General features: G+C 53.3%; 1 protein-coding gene across 1 annotated transcript in view; it reads right to left on the bottom strand.

Moving 5' to 3' along the window:
• Positions 1-1,160: 1,160 nt before the first annotated feature.
• The window catches only part of SHC3 (SHC adaptor protein 3), a 106,216-nt gene continuing 91,263 nt past the window's right edge, over positions 1,161-16,113 (bottom strand). Inside the window, exon 12 of the mRNA XM_023243220.2 lies at positions 1,161-7,807. Coding sequence (XP_023098988.1) covers positions 7,679-7,807 — 129 coding nt within the window. The 3' untranslated portion in view covers positions 1,161-7,678. The remainder of the gene's footprint in view (positions 7,808-16,113) is intronic.

A 16,113-nucleotide genomic window follows, 5' to 3' on the forward strand; every position in this document is an offset into this window, starting at 1 on the left:
CCCATGCCCTCCCCCGCCCAGTCCCCCCTGGGCAGCTGCCCTGGGTCAGGGTTTGGAGGCGGGTCAACCCTTAACCCTTCCTCGGGGAGAAAATCACAGGTCCCGGCAGAGCGTGGCCGACAGAGGGCGTCTGGTTCCGCTCCGTTTGCAGCAGGAGAGAGTAGGTCAGAACCTGTCCTTCGCCCCGCGTCATTCCTGACGAAGGGCCACGTCTAGCGTGTGTGTGTGTGCGTGTGTGCACGTGTGCTTGTGCGTGTGTGTCTGCTCTGTGTTAGGCCCGCAGACGGCCTGACTGGGGATGTTCATGCTGATGTTGGTGGAGAAACCTCACTGCATAAGCAAGGACCACCACGGCTCCCCTAGAGCGGACGCGGCCAGAGACCCCGTCAGGAAGGCCGACGCCAGGCCCCGTGTGCACGCCACACCGTCAGGGGGGCGAGGCTGTGCAGGTGCTGCTGTTGGAAGAGGCACGTGCTCCCTTCGGAGAAGCTCCAGCCCCTCTGCCTCGCCAGGCGATGCAAGACCCCCGCCCGCGGGAGAGGCTGGCCACGCAGCCCTCCATTGCTCACACCTCGGTGACAGTCACTCCAACGGTGAGCTACGCAGCAGGCGCTGCTCTCTGCCGCGTGACCTGTGCTGCCCAAGAGGCTGTCCTGGGGGTGGAACCAGGCTCACTTCATAGAAAACTCCTCACTGAATTAGCAAGTCCGGGCTCTTAAATTATGTCTGTGAGGACAAAGCCTCACCACCCAAACGTTTTAGCGTCTAAGTCGAAATATCAAAGGGTTTGCTGCACAGAAACGCACACACCTGTCTCCCGAAGGTGAAGGCACATTTTCCCATGACCAGTGAAGAAGGGCGCCATTGCCAACACGGCCGTGACACCCGGTGCCCCGGGCCACGGCACTGACGCTTGGGGACGCCACGCGGCCCCTCCTCCTGGCCGCCACAGATGCGGCCAGAAGCCACGTCGCTTCCTGGAGGAGGTTAGAAAGCTCGAGGCTGGTTTGAGAATGCCACTCCTCAGAACCCAAAGGGGATTCTGTCCCAGCATCAAAGCAGAAAGTGGCTCATCGGCGACACGCCCAGGCAGAGACTTTCACGGCAATTCTTTCTTGTTCCACAAAAGTCAATGGAAAACAAAACACAGGATTCTCAAGTGATATTTATCAATATATATAATTTCCCATCCAAATGCTTTTTAAAAAGTAATAAATATCTTATTATTACACATTGGATTTACACGGAGTTCTTTCCTAATCCTTGGACTTTTAACATCCCATGTTTAATTCTTGTTTAATTCTCCGTGCAAAGAAACATTCACATACTTAAAGTTTTTACAATATTTATTCTGGAACAAGTTTTATTCAAAAGGCAAATGAACACAGAACATTGCACTCGCAGCTGACACACAGTCATTACAGAGAAAGGTAACTCAGCGTTCAAAGACAGAGATGCCCACGTATTCCTGCTTTGTTGACCACTGCTGGATTTGGTCGGGTAGACAATTTGGTTGTGGTAAGGATGCCCCGGGTGCGTGGGACACTCAGGACCACGCCTGCACTCTCCGTGTGCACGCTTTGCTACCTACAGCGTCTCAAGGTGAAGCAACGACACAGAAATGTAACCTTGTACGAGGTTTCGTGCCTGGCACTTTCTTCCGTGAGAATGGTTCTCCCAGCTCGGGGAGGAGCCCTGGAGAGTCATTAATTCAGGACATCTGGGGAGGCAGGGGGCCTGCCCAGTGCAGCCCCCCAGCCCCCAGTGCCCATGCCAACACCAGCCGTGGGGCATGCATGAGAAGGGTGCCCCGCAGGCTCTGAATGTCCCCTGTGACCCTCCCGCCCCACCCGCCTCCAGCTCGCACAGCCTTCAGACCCCCAGGCCCAACCGGGAGCCCCAGCCTCCACTGTCCTGTTGAACCTGGCCACGCCGGCCATCAGGCCCGTCTGACCCTCGTGCCCCGGGTGTGTTTGCTTCCTACCGGATGACAGATTCCCGTCTCTCCCGGGAGCCCAGCACAGAGCCTGCCGCACAGGAACCTGTGCACAGACGGGGCCAAGACGAATGCCCGCCAGCTGTGGGGTGCACAGCTGTGCCCAGGCAGACCGCTCGCACCCCAGCACACCTGGTGCGGACAGCTTTTCCGCACCTGTCCCTTCCTGCCCGTCGTCTCTGACCTCGGAAAGACACTGCCGGATGCAAGCAGCGCATAAGACTGGACTTGCTCGTCCCCGAACGCTTCTTCTTCCCTTCAGCCTCCTGCGCTGTCTCCCTCCTTCCTTGTCTTCCCTGCTGGCCTCCCTTCCCTCCTGCCCCTCGGTCACTTCCACAGCACCCACCCCCGCCCTCCTGTCTGTTCGTGCTCCCCCTTGCCCTTGGGCCCCACCTCCTGCAGCATCCAGGACGCTCCTCCACGAGTCTGCAGAGGCCAGGACCTGTCAGCCCCCAAACTCTTCACGTCTGCTTAACTTCCTGCCTGTCCTTGCTGCTTAAAATACCAGAGCCCGGGGAGGGTAGGCCGAGGTGCCCGTTCCACCGCCCGCCTGCGCACGCACACACACAGGTGTGCATCCGCCGTGATCAGCGCAGGTACGTGCGCACACACAACTGACATTCAGAGCCCTCGTACAAAATCGCAGTTTTTCTGGCTGCTATAAAATGTGCCAGTTTTAAAACTGTGCATTTGTTGCTTGCAAACTTATAAATATTTATAAGCCCCATTATAAATAAATTGTGGCTGGCAGACGGCACTCTATCCGCCAGCAGCGATTGCTCGAGTTCTCGATGCTTATCAATCCTCCACTTTTAAAACTCAGAGCACAGGCTCTGGGATCTAGAACACGAAGCGGTAGGAAAACCTACTGGTAAATTGGAGGGGAGCCCTCAGTAGGGGAGGGCTGGCAGCTCACACCCGATGGTGGTCCACACTCCCTGTTTACCAGAAATACACATTCCTGGGCCCGCGCAGCCCTCCTGGGGTGGGGCCTGGGGCCTCCTCGCTGCCCCTCGTCTCCGGATCTGCTTGGCCCCGAGGACTGTGTCTCCGCCTGGGATTCCCGGCCCGGGGAGTGTGCACAGGGCCTGCTTTCCACCTGCGCCCGGCTGGCAGCTAAGCCCAGCTGGGTGCGTGCTGAGTTGTGTCCACCCTGCCTCCTGCCGCCCCTCACTCTGCCACACCACGGTGACTGGGCCGATCGTGCCCTCCTCCTCCTCCTCCTCCTCCTCCTCCTCCTCGGCTTCCTTCCCTTCCCCACCCCTGGGGCATCGCCGGGAGAAACGACAGCCAGTCAGACCCTCTTGGGGTCTGCGGCTGAAGGGCCCCAAACAGAAACACCTCCTCGTCCCGGAAGGGGCACGAATGCAAACCCAAGCGGGAAGAGCTGTTTGCCATTTTCCATCGGGGGCTGAGCGTTACACACACTGTCAAGGACCCTCATGAGTCCTGCGCTCTGTCCTACGTTCAGCCACTGACTGTCCCGCGCTGCGGCAAATCCCCTGGCCCTAGTCCCCCCACTGAAGAGCTGGGTCTGGAGCTGCAGGATCCTGATCCCATAGCCCTCCCTTGCTTGTGACCCTCGGGGGTGGGGGGGGCACGGCACATCCGGGTTCGTAGCACGTGCCGGCAGAGTGGTTTTTCCACTTCATCCTTCCCAGGACCATTTTTAAAGTTTCACTACACAGCCTGGTGTTCTGAGACACGTGACCCAGATTTGTCTGCGACACGCGGTGACCCAAGCGCAGTATTTCCACAATCTCCCTCCCCCCTTCCCCACCGCCACAGAAAGGCAAGGGGGGGGAGCGTGCACGCAGGGGGGCGGGGGGGACGCACGCATGTGCTACTCCGCCAGCCAGAGAGCCCGTCACACGTGTGCACGAAGCATCCCAGGGATCAGTTGTCCTTCCTCTTCACGTATATTCACCACCACCTCCCATCTCACGGCGGGGACACCGCACAGCCCTGCGGTGCAGGTGGCACGCAAGCCAGCGCTCAGAGAAGCCCCAGCAACCAGTGTGAGGCCTCGTGGCTCTGGGGCGCCGCCGGGGAGGCCTGGGACCTCGTGGGAACTGCCTCCACCCCGTGACCGATTCCCGGAAATAAGGACCAGGGCCTCAGGTTTCAGGTGTCACTTATGAGAAGGACACCTCCCCCCACCCCCACCAGGCATCTGACGCCACCTGAAAGGAACTGTCCATCTCAGGAGCCCAGGACGGGCAGGGCCAGCAGACACGCGGCCACAGTGTCCGAGCACAGGGCCCTTTCAGGGGCTGCGCTAACTGCCGCCCTGCCCCTCCACCTCCCTCCCGCTGCTGCCCCTCCTTGGAAGTCAGGCCTCCCTCTTCCTCTGCAGGCAGCTTGTCACTTTCTGTCTTCCCTGGAAATTACCCCGGTGCCTTCCTCCCTGAGAGACCCTCAGGACACTGTATGTCCTGCAGCTGGGCCTCTGTCCATCCTTCCACCCCAACAGCCAAGACAGCGATAAGCAATCCTTGTTCAAACGAAACGGGGTGCAGCAGAGTGGCCAGAGGGTCCTTGGGCCGTCGAGTATAGGAGCCCGGGAGTGGTGGCCCGGGCACAGGCGTGGGTCGGGAGATGCTCGCATGCGTCAGCCATCAGTCCGCTGAGCGCCCAGGGCCTCAAGCATCAGAGCTCAGTGAAACCACCAGCCAGCAGCGCCACAGGGACCCTGTGGGCGCTCAGAGGGACAAACGAGGATGTCATTTTAAAGTACTGCTGATTCACACACGGAGGTGTTGGGGGGGGGGTGGTCTCCAGGGCTGCCGAACCGATGCGGCATCGGGAGGCCCGCTGGGCCTGCCTTTTTCACCCAGCACAGCTGGGGGCAGGGGCCCAGCAGGGGGGCGCAGGCCCGGTGCCACCATGCACCCCGGGGGCGGCCAGGCACAGCGCACAGAGAACATACCCGGGGTGCAGAGACCCTGGGACACACAGCCCTGCCCTGGCAGAGGTGCAGGCTGGGAACTGGGCGACGGGGGACCCAGGCTGGCCCGGGGAATCCTGAGTCCCAGGCACGGCAGAACCCGGTAACACCAACGGAGCAGGACAGCTCGGCCGGCTGCCCGCCCACCGCGTGGCTTTGAAGGTGGGGTACCCACCCCGCCTCAGTTTCCCCGCCTGTGAATGAGGCCCTTCACACGGCCTTGAAGGGGAGCGGAGATGACCCCGCGGAGCCCCAACATGCTTCACAGGGGAGGGCCAAGGAAGAGAGACTCGAAGGCACCCCTGGGTCTCCAGGTTGCTCCGGTGGCTACAAAGGGGCATGATTTCCCCCCGGCACTGTTCCTTTGTAAGCAAACCCTGGAATCTGAGCTTAAAAATACATGTTTTGAATTAATATTGAAACAAGAATTTGATCTCCCGCCAATACTTCTAATTTTCTAAATTGATTCTCATGCAAAGAAAACATGATATATATATATATATATATATAAACATATATATATATATATATATATATATATTGCTTATCACCACTGAGACAGACATTGACTTCACAGCAGAGAGCTCCCGCACCTGCAGATTACCATCTGTCACATCCTCAAGAGGGAAAAGAAAGCAGGTCACGTGTTCAGGGCTTCGGGGTCCCCAACCAGCCCTTCCTACTTCGCCCTGAAACATTAGCATTTGGGAGGTGCCCTTAACACGACACAGCGGGGCACTAAAAAGTCAGTTTACCCATCTTTATATGTGTGGACGCTCCCACACTGGGGTGGGACCTCTGGTACGTCTGCAGGGCTGCAGGCCTCTGGGGTACGGGGCACAGGGCGGTTCCCACCCCCGCCCCATCTGCGTCGTCACAGGGCAGGAGCCTGAACAATGCCACCCCAACCCCGTTCAGCTCCCACTGCTTCCGAGTGACCTGGGGCAGAGTATCCGCACCGTGACTGAAACCAGAACTGTTCTTTCCAGGAAGAGGCGGGTGGTCCCACATTAGTTCCAATCCACGGCAGAACATTCTAGAAGACTGAAGCCACCGTCATCTTGGATCCACTGGACCCTCAAGGGACAAAAACTCCTAAGAAGCCCCACACACATCCGTGGAGCTGCCCGACTCCCCCGTCACCCACAAGCTTCACCCCATCTTCCATCCTGGACACACACACCCCAAGAACAGAAATGGGGTTCATTTAGCATTAGAACTTCACAGATTCACTCAACAGAATTTTTTAAATCCACCCTTAACTCCTCACTCTCGAAGCATCGAATTTATTACCGTCCCACTCTAAGCGCGCGGAAAGTCCTTCTGTTGCTCCGACCCAGGGGTGCCTTGCACCGTGGGGCCGCACGGGACGGGGGCCTGTGCCGTGGCACCAATTAAAAGGTGCCAGCCGACGAATGGATCCTTCTATCTTTTAAAAGACAGCATCTGTTAAAATCACATGGTAACGTCAACACGGGCGTTTTTTAAAAGTTACAGGCACTGTTGACCTCCTGACACCGAATGACCCCGTAAGAAATCCCAGTACTCCAGCTCAAAGGAAGGGGTCGAGACAGAGCTCCGTGGGGCACGCGCCCTTTCCACGGAGCAACTGGGAAATCTGCGGCAGAGACGACCAGCCACCTAACCCACCGACCACTCGAGAAGCAGGAAGCCTCCGACCGATCCCGCGGGCCCGAGTCACCAACCTCAGGCAAACGTGGGGCAAGAGCCACGGCCGCGCACACGTCTCCGGGACGGAGCACGCGTGTCAGATCTGCCTTCGACACAGCTCGTACCGGTGCATTTTTCGCTGTCGGATTCGGGGCAGGGACGGTTTCTAGCAGCTACCGCGGCGGCCTGCCATCATCGGATTGGCTGGAAGGACACAGAAGCCAAGACTTCGCCCCAGCCAGCCCCCGCCCCCCACAGTAACACAGATGGGAGCAATGGAAGAGTTTGCCAGTGAAGATGTTGGTCACCGAGGCTCCTTTGGTGCCACATCTGGCAGTAAGATCTTTGAGAACCCTGGACAACTGAGGTCAAGGGGGACGGGATTCCCATGCTCAGGCACCACCGACACGGCCGGGTTGACAGTTCGGCGGCACCAGGTGTCAGGTGCGGGAGCCGGGAGCTCACGGTGCAGTGCAGACGGCCGGGGGGACGGGGGGCGTCATCGCGGAGGGAGGGGGCGCCAACACCCCGAGGGGCGGCCCCCGGGACCAGAGCTAGGCCCTTTCGGGTGGCAGCCCGCCTTCTTCTGCGCCGACTCCGTATTTTTTACTCCATATTTTTAGAACCCTCCTGCCTGCTTCTAGTCCCCGTGTTGTGCTTATCGGGTAAGATTGCAGGTCACACCTTCCTAGGGGAATTTCTCAGGAGAATGGGTCAGTTGAATTAAATTTTTTGCCCGGACAACTAGAGTCAAACTTTTTTTTCCATTAAAAACATACAGCACAGAACGTTAGTCTTACATCTTTCTTAGTCTTAAAAAATATAAATATAGAGGGCTAATTTGTACAGGATGTATAGGTATGTACACCTTTAATATGCACACGAGAAAATCAGGACAAGTTTATGAAACTTGCACTTTTCGGACACCTTCCTCCTGGGGCATTTGGACAAGGCTCTGAGCCCGTGGGCGGCTGCCCGAGTTTCCACAGCCCCCGTACCCATTTCCCGGGAAGAACCAGGTCTCCTGACCACCGGTGCAGGGTCAGGACAGGGTGGCCGGCCGGTCACAGGGGCTTCTCCACCGGCTGCTGGAGACAGAGCTCGCTTCCAGCAGAGACGATGGGCAGGCTATTCTCCAGGTGGTGGTTGATGAGGTGGCTGATGCTGTCGAAGACCCTGTCCTTCGTCCGGACCTGGGAGGGACACAGAGGGCAGGATGCGTGACCCACGGGCAGAGAAAAGAGAACGCACGTGCTTGGAGCCAGCCCCAGACCACGGGAACCGGAGCGGCGACCTCCCCGGGGCCTCCGCACTCTCTCAGAGACACGTCTGCGAAGTCCCCAGTGATCGTCACTGGCCTGTCATTCAGCCTGTCACCTGCCATGTGTCTTCAGCAACCACCCTGCCCTCTGCTGCCAACCTTTTCTCTCCTGCTCCTCTCCTGCCCTCGAAAGACCCATCTGGCCATCCTGCACTCGCACCCAGAGGGGGTCCACGTAGCCCTTCCGTCTCCTGCACTGGGGGCGAGCCTGTCTGGGACGCAGGGGCGGCGCAGCACGCTCCTGGTTTCTTGGTGCAATGCCCGCCTGCCAGCCTCTGAGCAAGTGAACCCTGGGGGTGGGGTGGGGGTGTGGGGAGGGTCACCACTTTCCGCTGCTCACCGGGCCTGCGCCTTGGTCCCTGGGCTGCTACACTCCCAGTGTAGACCACACTTGAAGAAGGCAGAGGACACGCCTGGCCAGGAACAGTCTCCCGGCTGCTGTGGACACAGCCCCTGTGGCCTCCTTTGAGGGGATGGGAGACAGGTCAGGGAGCAGGTGCCTGGCTACACCTGATGGCCCTCCAGCCCTTAGATGGTCCTCATGATGGCTCTTGGATGCCCTGGGTGTCTGACCTCTCTCTCCAGCCTTATTTCTGGGGACCCCCCTCCCCTGGGCCACAGCTCTCCCCCACCTGTCTCTCAGGGACTCCGAGGGCACATCTAGTTTCTTCCTCCTTACCTGTCTCTCCTTTTCTCTAATCCCATCCTCACCCCTGATGTGGCCACTCTTGTCTCTCCCTTCCACCAACCTACCAATGGGATGTCCTATTCTGAGCCTTCAGCCTTGATCTCATTCCCACCCCAAATCTATAGTCCAGGTGTGCCCATTAAAGCCCCCCCACCCCGCCCCCCGGCCATCTGCTCTAGGATCTACAAGATAGCAGCCACAGGCAACAGTAGAAACTTAGAAATGAGGGTGCTCTGTTCTCCTGGGGTCCCACACTGAGGTAGGCCCCCTTCCCCACAGGTGTCTGTAAGCATGGAGGGACAGGGACCCACTGGGCCACGGGGTTCCTGACCCTTGGGCACTGAGCCTCGCCAAGGATGTGACCCAATGGGCACATTAGGAAAGGAATCTTTTTGCAAGAAATTTTGGCATCTTTTCATCGAGGCTGTTTAATCCTCCTGAGTTCTGTAGAATCCCCACCCCAGAAAGACCCTGAGGTGACATGGGCAGGCCCCTTTCTGGGAGGTGAGGGGCACCCAGGACTCAGCCTGAGACTACTGTTGGCTGCTGCCTTGACGCTGACTTCTTCTTCCCACTTCTTAGTGATGAACACTCATCGAAGTTCTGGGGCAGCAGGGGTGAATGAAAGAGGGTTTATGGCAGGGCAGTGTCTGGGATAGCAGTCTTAGCATGGACTCACGTCCAAATCAGTAACCCCGTGCCCAGGCCAACTCCACCAGGAGCTTGGGGTGGGGCTCGGCCAACCGGCATGTCTCTTGATCCCCTCCCCCCATGATTCCAACATATTGCCCAAGCTGCCCCCTGGTGGGCATCTTTGGGGTATGAAGGCTGGGCCACAATGAACACACACATACAAACAAAAGCATGAAGAGTTATATGATATAAATTTACTGCCTAAATAGGCCAGTTCACTCCATTCGCATCAATGCTTGCTGAAACTCCAGTCTGGCTTCTTCCCAGAGAACCTGCAGTCCACAGAGCTATCTGTATGGACCCACTTGCTATGTGGGTCAGAAAAGAAGAGCGAGCTGAAATCAGTATTCTAAGCTTTTACCTTAGGAAACTAGAAAAAAGAACAAATTAAATCCACAGGAAGCATAAGGAAAGAAATAATGAAAAAATTAGAGCGGAAACCAATGACATTGGAAACAGGAAATCAGTACAGAAATCAATGATCCCCAAAGCTGGTCCTTTGAAAAGATACATAACAATTGATAAGCCTCTGGCCAGGCTAAGAAAAAAAATGAGAGAAGACACTTAGTAATATCGGAAATGAAAGAAGGGTCATCACTACAGATCTCATGGAATTTAAAAGGATAATGAAGGAATACTATAAATAACTCTATGCCCACAAATTTGATAACTCCTTAAAAACGGACCCATTTCTTGAAAGACACAACTTCACAAAACTCTCACAAGAAGAAATAGATGGTTTGAATAAACCTGTGGCTATTTAAAAATTGAATCAATAGTGAATAATCTGCCAACATAGAAAGCACCAGGCCCAGATAGGTTCACTGGTGAACTCTACCAAACACTTAAAGACAAAATTTACCAAGACCCCACAATCTCATTCAGAAGACAGAAGCAGAAATAATATCACTTAACTCACTCTATGAGGCTAGTACGACTCTAACATCAAAAGCAAACAAAGACATTACAGGAAAAGAAAACTACAGACCAGCACCTCTTATGAACACACGTGCAAAAATCCTCAACAAAACACTAACGGATTGAATCCAACAATGTATAAGAAGAACTATACACCATGACCAAGGGGGATTTATCCTGGGTCTGCAAGGCTGCTTCCCCATTCAGAAATCAACACAATCCATCACACCATTAGGGAGAAGACAAAAACTCCATGATCCTGTCAATGGAAACAGAAAATTCAACCAATTCTTGGTAAAAGCTCTCAGTAAACTAGGAATACGGGTGAAACTTCCTCCACTTGATAAAGACATCCACAAAAATCCTACCACTAACATCCTACTTAATGATGAGAAACTTGAACAAGGCCAGGATGTCCCGCCTCACACTCCTCAACACCATCATGGAAGTCCTCGTTAATGCAGTAAGACAACAAAGGAAATAAAAGGCAAAGACAGCATTTTCAGTGAACGGTGCTGCAGCACCGGGATATCCACATATATTTTACAGAAAGCCTAGATCAGAACTTACACCCTTCAAAAAATTAACTCAGAATGGATCACAGACTTAAATGTAAAATGCAGAATTATTAAACTCTTAAAAGAAAACACAGGGAGAACCTTAGTGACCATGGGTTTGGTGATGACTTTCTAGATAAGACATCAAAGGCCTGATTCGTGAATGAAAGAAGCGATAAGCTGAACTTCATCAAGATTAAAAACGTCTGATCCACAAGTGACACCCTCAAGACAGTGAGAAGAGCAGCCACGGACTGGGGGAAGGTATTTGCAAAAGACACATCCGATAATGAACCGGTCTCTGAAATATACGAACAGCTCTTAATACCAACATTAAGAAGACAACCACATTTTAAAAATGGGGCAAAGACCTTAACAAACACCTCAGCAAAGAGGACGCACAGGTGGCAAACAAGTACGTGAAAAGATGCCCTACAGCACGAGTCACCAGGGAAACACAAGTTACAACACTGAGATGCCACCACACGCCTATCAGAATGGCCAAAATCCACAACACCGACAACTGCCAATGCTGGTGAGGATGTGTGCAATGGGAACTCTCGTCACTGCTGGTGGATTGCAAAACGGGAGAGATAGTTTAGAAGATAGTTTGGTGGTTCCTTTTTTTAAAATGTTTATTTTGAGGGGGGGGGGATAGGAAGTGAGCAAGGGAGGGGCAAAGAGAGAGGAGAGAGAGAGAATCCCAAACACATTCCACACTGTCAGCATGGAGCCCGATGAGAGGCTCGAACCTGAACCCTGAGATCACGACCTAAGCCGAAACCAAGAGTTGGATGCTTAATCGACTGAGCTATGCAGGTCTTGTAAAACTAAACACATGTGATGAAGGAGGTGCTGGTCGCTGAGGTTTGGGGGCAGGGTGAGCTGCGGGAAGGAATCCACGGGGCAGTTGGGCAAGGGGGTGGGGGCCGTACCTTCTGCTTTAGGTATCGTGGGTTCAAGTTGTCTAGGGAACATTTAAATTAGGTGCCCAGTAGTCAGAAATACCATTTAGAGATATTGTACGTTAACAACTATACTGAACCAATGACAGAATGATTACATCCGTCCCCTTCCAAAAGGTCACACTAGCTGCGGCAAAGCCATCAGACAAGATAGTTCCTGATTAAAATCTGGTTCCATTGGAACGGGTTGCACACTCAGACCTGCTGTTTTTTGTCTAATGTCTCAGATTGGGCTGGATCCACTGGTGGACCCTCCACTCCCAGAGGCTCAAGCCCAAATACAACCTAACCCGAGCGGGATGTAGACCCACCCAGCCACATTGCTTGGCCTCTCCCAGGTTTGAAATTAAGGTGAGGCTCAGGTCCTTCTTAGACCCAACGGACACAGTGCCAGGTTCACATCAGCCCTCTGGGGCTGCAACGCCAAGAGTTAGGCTTGGGACTGTGAGCACCAGCTGCTTACATCGTTCCAATCAACACCTTGCCCACATGGGCACTCTTTTTCCCCAACAGCAGGAGGAAAATTTAGAGACTCACAAATAACCCAACGTCCCACCTTAAGACACTAAAAACCCTGAACTGAGCAGGAGAAAGGACATCATAAAGATTAAAGCAGAGATAAAGCAGGGAATGGGAAAATAATAGAGAAAATCAATGAAACCAAAAGCAGCTTCTCTGAAAAGACCAACAAATTTGACGAAGTTGGAGGACTCACACTTCTGGATTTCAAAACTAATTACAAAGCTACAGTAATCAAAACAGTGTGGTACGGATATAAAGACAGGCATATAAGGCAGTGGAAAAGAACAGATGGCCTAGAAATGAGCCCCTGCATATGTGGTCAAGTGATTTTTGACTAGGGTGCTATGACCATTCAACAGGAAAGGGACAATTTTTTCAACAAATGGTGCTGGGGAAACTGGGTGTCCACATAAAAAAGAATAGAGTGCCTGTAGCTGATGCCTTATACAAAAATTAACTCAAAATGGATCAAAGAGCTCAATGTAAGGCCTAAAATTCTTAGAAGAAAACTCAGGGCAAAAGCTTCAAGGCACTGAATCTGCAATGGTTTCTTGGATATGGTACCAAACGCCCAGGCAACAAAAGAAAAACCAGACAATTTGGACGTCATGAAAATTGTAAAGTTTTGTGCATGAAAGACACTATCAACAGAGTAAAAAAGCAACCTACAGGATGGGGGGATAAATTTGGAATTTGTGTATCTAATAAGTGATGAATATCCAGAATATGTAAAGTACTCCTAAAACTCAATAATAAGAAATAGACAACCTGATTCAAAAATGGGCAAAGAACTTGAACTGCCATTTCTTCAAAGAAGACACATAAATGACCATGTGACCGAATGACATGGCCAATAAGTACATGAAAAGATGCTCCACAACCCTCATCATCAGAGAAATGCAAATCGTGATACCACCTCACACTCATGAGAATGACCACCATCCCCAAACCAGAAAATAGCAGGTGTTGACCAGGAGGAGGAGACATTAGAGCCCTTGTGCACTGTTGGCAGGAATGTGAAATAGTGCAGCCACTGTGGGCTGTGTGATGGCTTCTCAAAAACATTTTGTTAATGAATTCTCATATGACTCAGCAAGTCCCCTTCTAGACGTACACCCGAGAAACTCAAAGGAGGGTCTCAAAGAGATACCTGTGCATTGTATTAAGAGCAGCGTTTCCTGCAATAGTTAAATGTGGAAGCAACAAGTCCATCCACACATGAGTGGATGGGCAAAATATGGTCTATCCACACAATGGAATATTGTGCAGCCTTAGGAAGGAAGGAGATCCTGACACGTGCTCCAGCGTGGATGAACCCTACGGACAGCATGAAACAGGCCAGTCACAGAAGGACAAATGAGCTGTGACTCCGCTTACATGACGTCCGTAGAGGAGTCAGATTCATAGAGACAGAAAGTAGAATGGTGGATGCCAGGGGCTGGGGGTGGAGGGGACAGGGAATTATTTAATGGGGACAGAGTTTCAGATTTGCAAGACAAAAAGAGTTCTGGGGATGGATATTGGTTGTACAAGTACACGCACACCACCCACACCACTGAACTGTACCCTTACAGCTGGCTTAGATGGTAAATTTTATGTCCTGTGTATTTTACCACAACAAAAAAAAATGAAGAAAAAGAAGAAAAACATGGACAAAGGATTCAAACAGACGTTAGTCCAAAGAAGATGCGTAAACAGCCAATAAGTATCTAAAGAGATGCTTGACCTTATTAGTCACGAGGGAAATGCAAATCAAAATCACAGTGGTCTGTCACTGCCCGCCCACACGGATGGCCAGAATCCAAACGCCAGATAATAACAAGGGTGGGAGACGGCACGGAGAAATCGGGGCCCTCGCACACTGTTAGTTGGAATGTAAAATGGTGCAGCTGCTTTGAAAAAAAAACTGTGTGACGGTCCCCCGGGTGGCAGATTACAGAGCCACCACACGACCTAACAAATCCACTCCTGGGTGTATGTCCAAGAGAAATGAAAACACACGTCCACACAGGAACTTGGACGTCATGTTAGCGGCAATGTTCGTAACAGCCAAATGTCCATCACGAATAAAGCATGGGCTGTCCGTGAGCGGAATGTTCCTCGGCCACAGAAAAGAATGAGGTGCTGACACCCGCCACAACGCGGATGACCCTTGACAACACTGTACTCAGTAAAAGAGGCTAGTCACAAAGGACTACGTATTTATAGGATTCCATTCAGAGGGAGCTCCAGAAGGGAGAAACCCACGGAGACTACGCGACAGGAGGCTGGTGGGTGACAGCTGAACGCAGAGGCATTTCTCTTGTAGGTGGTAAACATGTTCCAGACGGACTGTGGCCATGGATGCACACGTCTGTGAATATACTAAAACCCACTGGATCGTACTCCTGAAACGGGCCTGTATGCAAGGTATATCCTGATAAGGCTGCCTTTAAAGTCTCTGTGTCTACCAGTTTACAGAAGAGCCAGGGGTCAGGGCACAAGTGACATAGGGACACCACAACCCAAATCACAGTGTGGGATATTCTACAGACAAGTTATCTAGTCGCTCAAGGAAACCACTGGAGTCCAGGGAGATGGAGGGAAAACAGAGTAAGAGTCTTCAGAGACCTCACAAAATGGACCACGTGGACCACGCTTGAATTCTGATTCCAACAAACGTACTATACACAGAACATCTTTGAGATAATCAGGGAAATTTGAATATGTTGAACGACGATCTTTAGTTTTGTTGGATATAACAACTATGTCGTGTCGTTGTTGCTTTCATACCCTTATTGGTGGAAATGATGCTGAGATATTTACAAGAGGAGTGCACTGCAGGATGCCTGGATATGCGATCAAATGTTTCAGAAAGCCCCTCCCTCCCCTCCTCTCCAGTCCCTTCCTTCCTGACTGAACGGTCGGTCCAAATGCCAAGGGAGACAAGTGCTGTGCTCTGGGGGGGGGGAGGGGGGGGGCAGCCACGGTGGTCCCCAATGGGAGACTGGAGTCCAGGGGCAGTGAGGAGTGTACCACAGGACAGGTGATGGGAGGACACAGGACAGGAGGTGGGTGGCCCGCGTGGGCATCAGAGCCAGGAGGGGTGGTCAGAGTGAGCTCAGGGGGAAGGGAGCCCCCGGGGAACGGCTGGGCAGGGAACCGGCGCCCCCGCAGGGCGAGGGCAGGGGTGGCCGCTGTGATGGGGGTGCACCTCACACGTGGGGGGTTAACCAAGTCGGTGAAAATACGAAGGTGAGGGGTCAGGCTTCTCATCGCTGGAGGAGAGACTTAGAAATGCAGGAAAAGAAAACCGGATGACCCTGTGATATCAGACTGGAACCGGAAGAATTACCACGGGCATACCACTTGTAACATCCAGAGATGGACACACAAATGGACACAGGCACGAGCGTGCGCGTGTGCGTGCGTGTGCGTCTGTCGGCACCAATCCGTCCATCTCCAGGACACGGGAGCGGCAGCGCCCCCACTTGAAGATCCTGGTCTCCCCGTGAGAAACAAGCAGGCCAGGCCTCCAACTGCAGTGGAGGAAGACGGTCCCGTGACGTCCGTGTGTATTTGAAGCAAAGACAAAGAAGAGTGTTGAAGGGACGCGGTGAGAAGCCACCGAACAGTCAGGCAGCTGTGAATCCACACGGATGAAAACAAATTACTTAACAGCTGGAAAGGTGAATTCATGTAGTTTCAGGGTACCTCCTCCCAAATACGTAATAATTACAAGGGAAGGCGAGAGGGTGCAGGGGCGAAGCCTGCCAGACGCCCCCTTCGTCCGGCATCCAGGAGAACACTCACGGACACCACTCCCAGCGCGGTGTCTCCGTGACGGCGTGACCAG

Source organism: Felis catus, chromosome D4 (genome assembly GCF_018350175.1).
Source record: "Felis catus isolate Fca126 chromosome D4, F.catus_Fca126_mat1.0, whole genome shotgun sequence".
Classification (NCBI taxonomy): Eukaryota; Metazoa; Chordata; class Mammalia; order Carnivora; family Felidae; genus Felis; species Felis catus.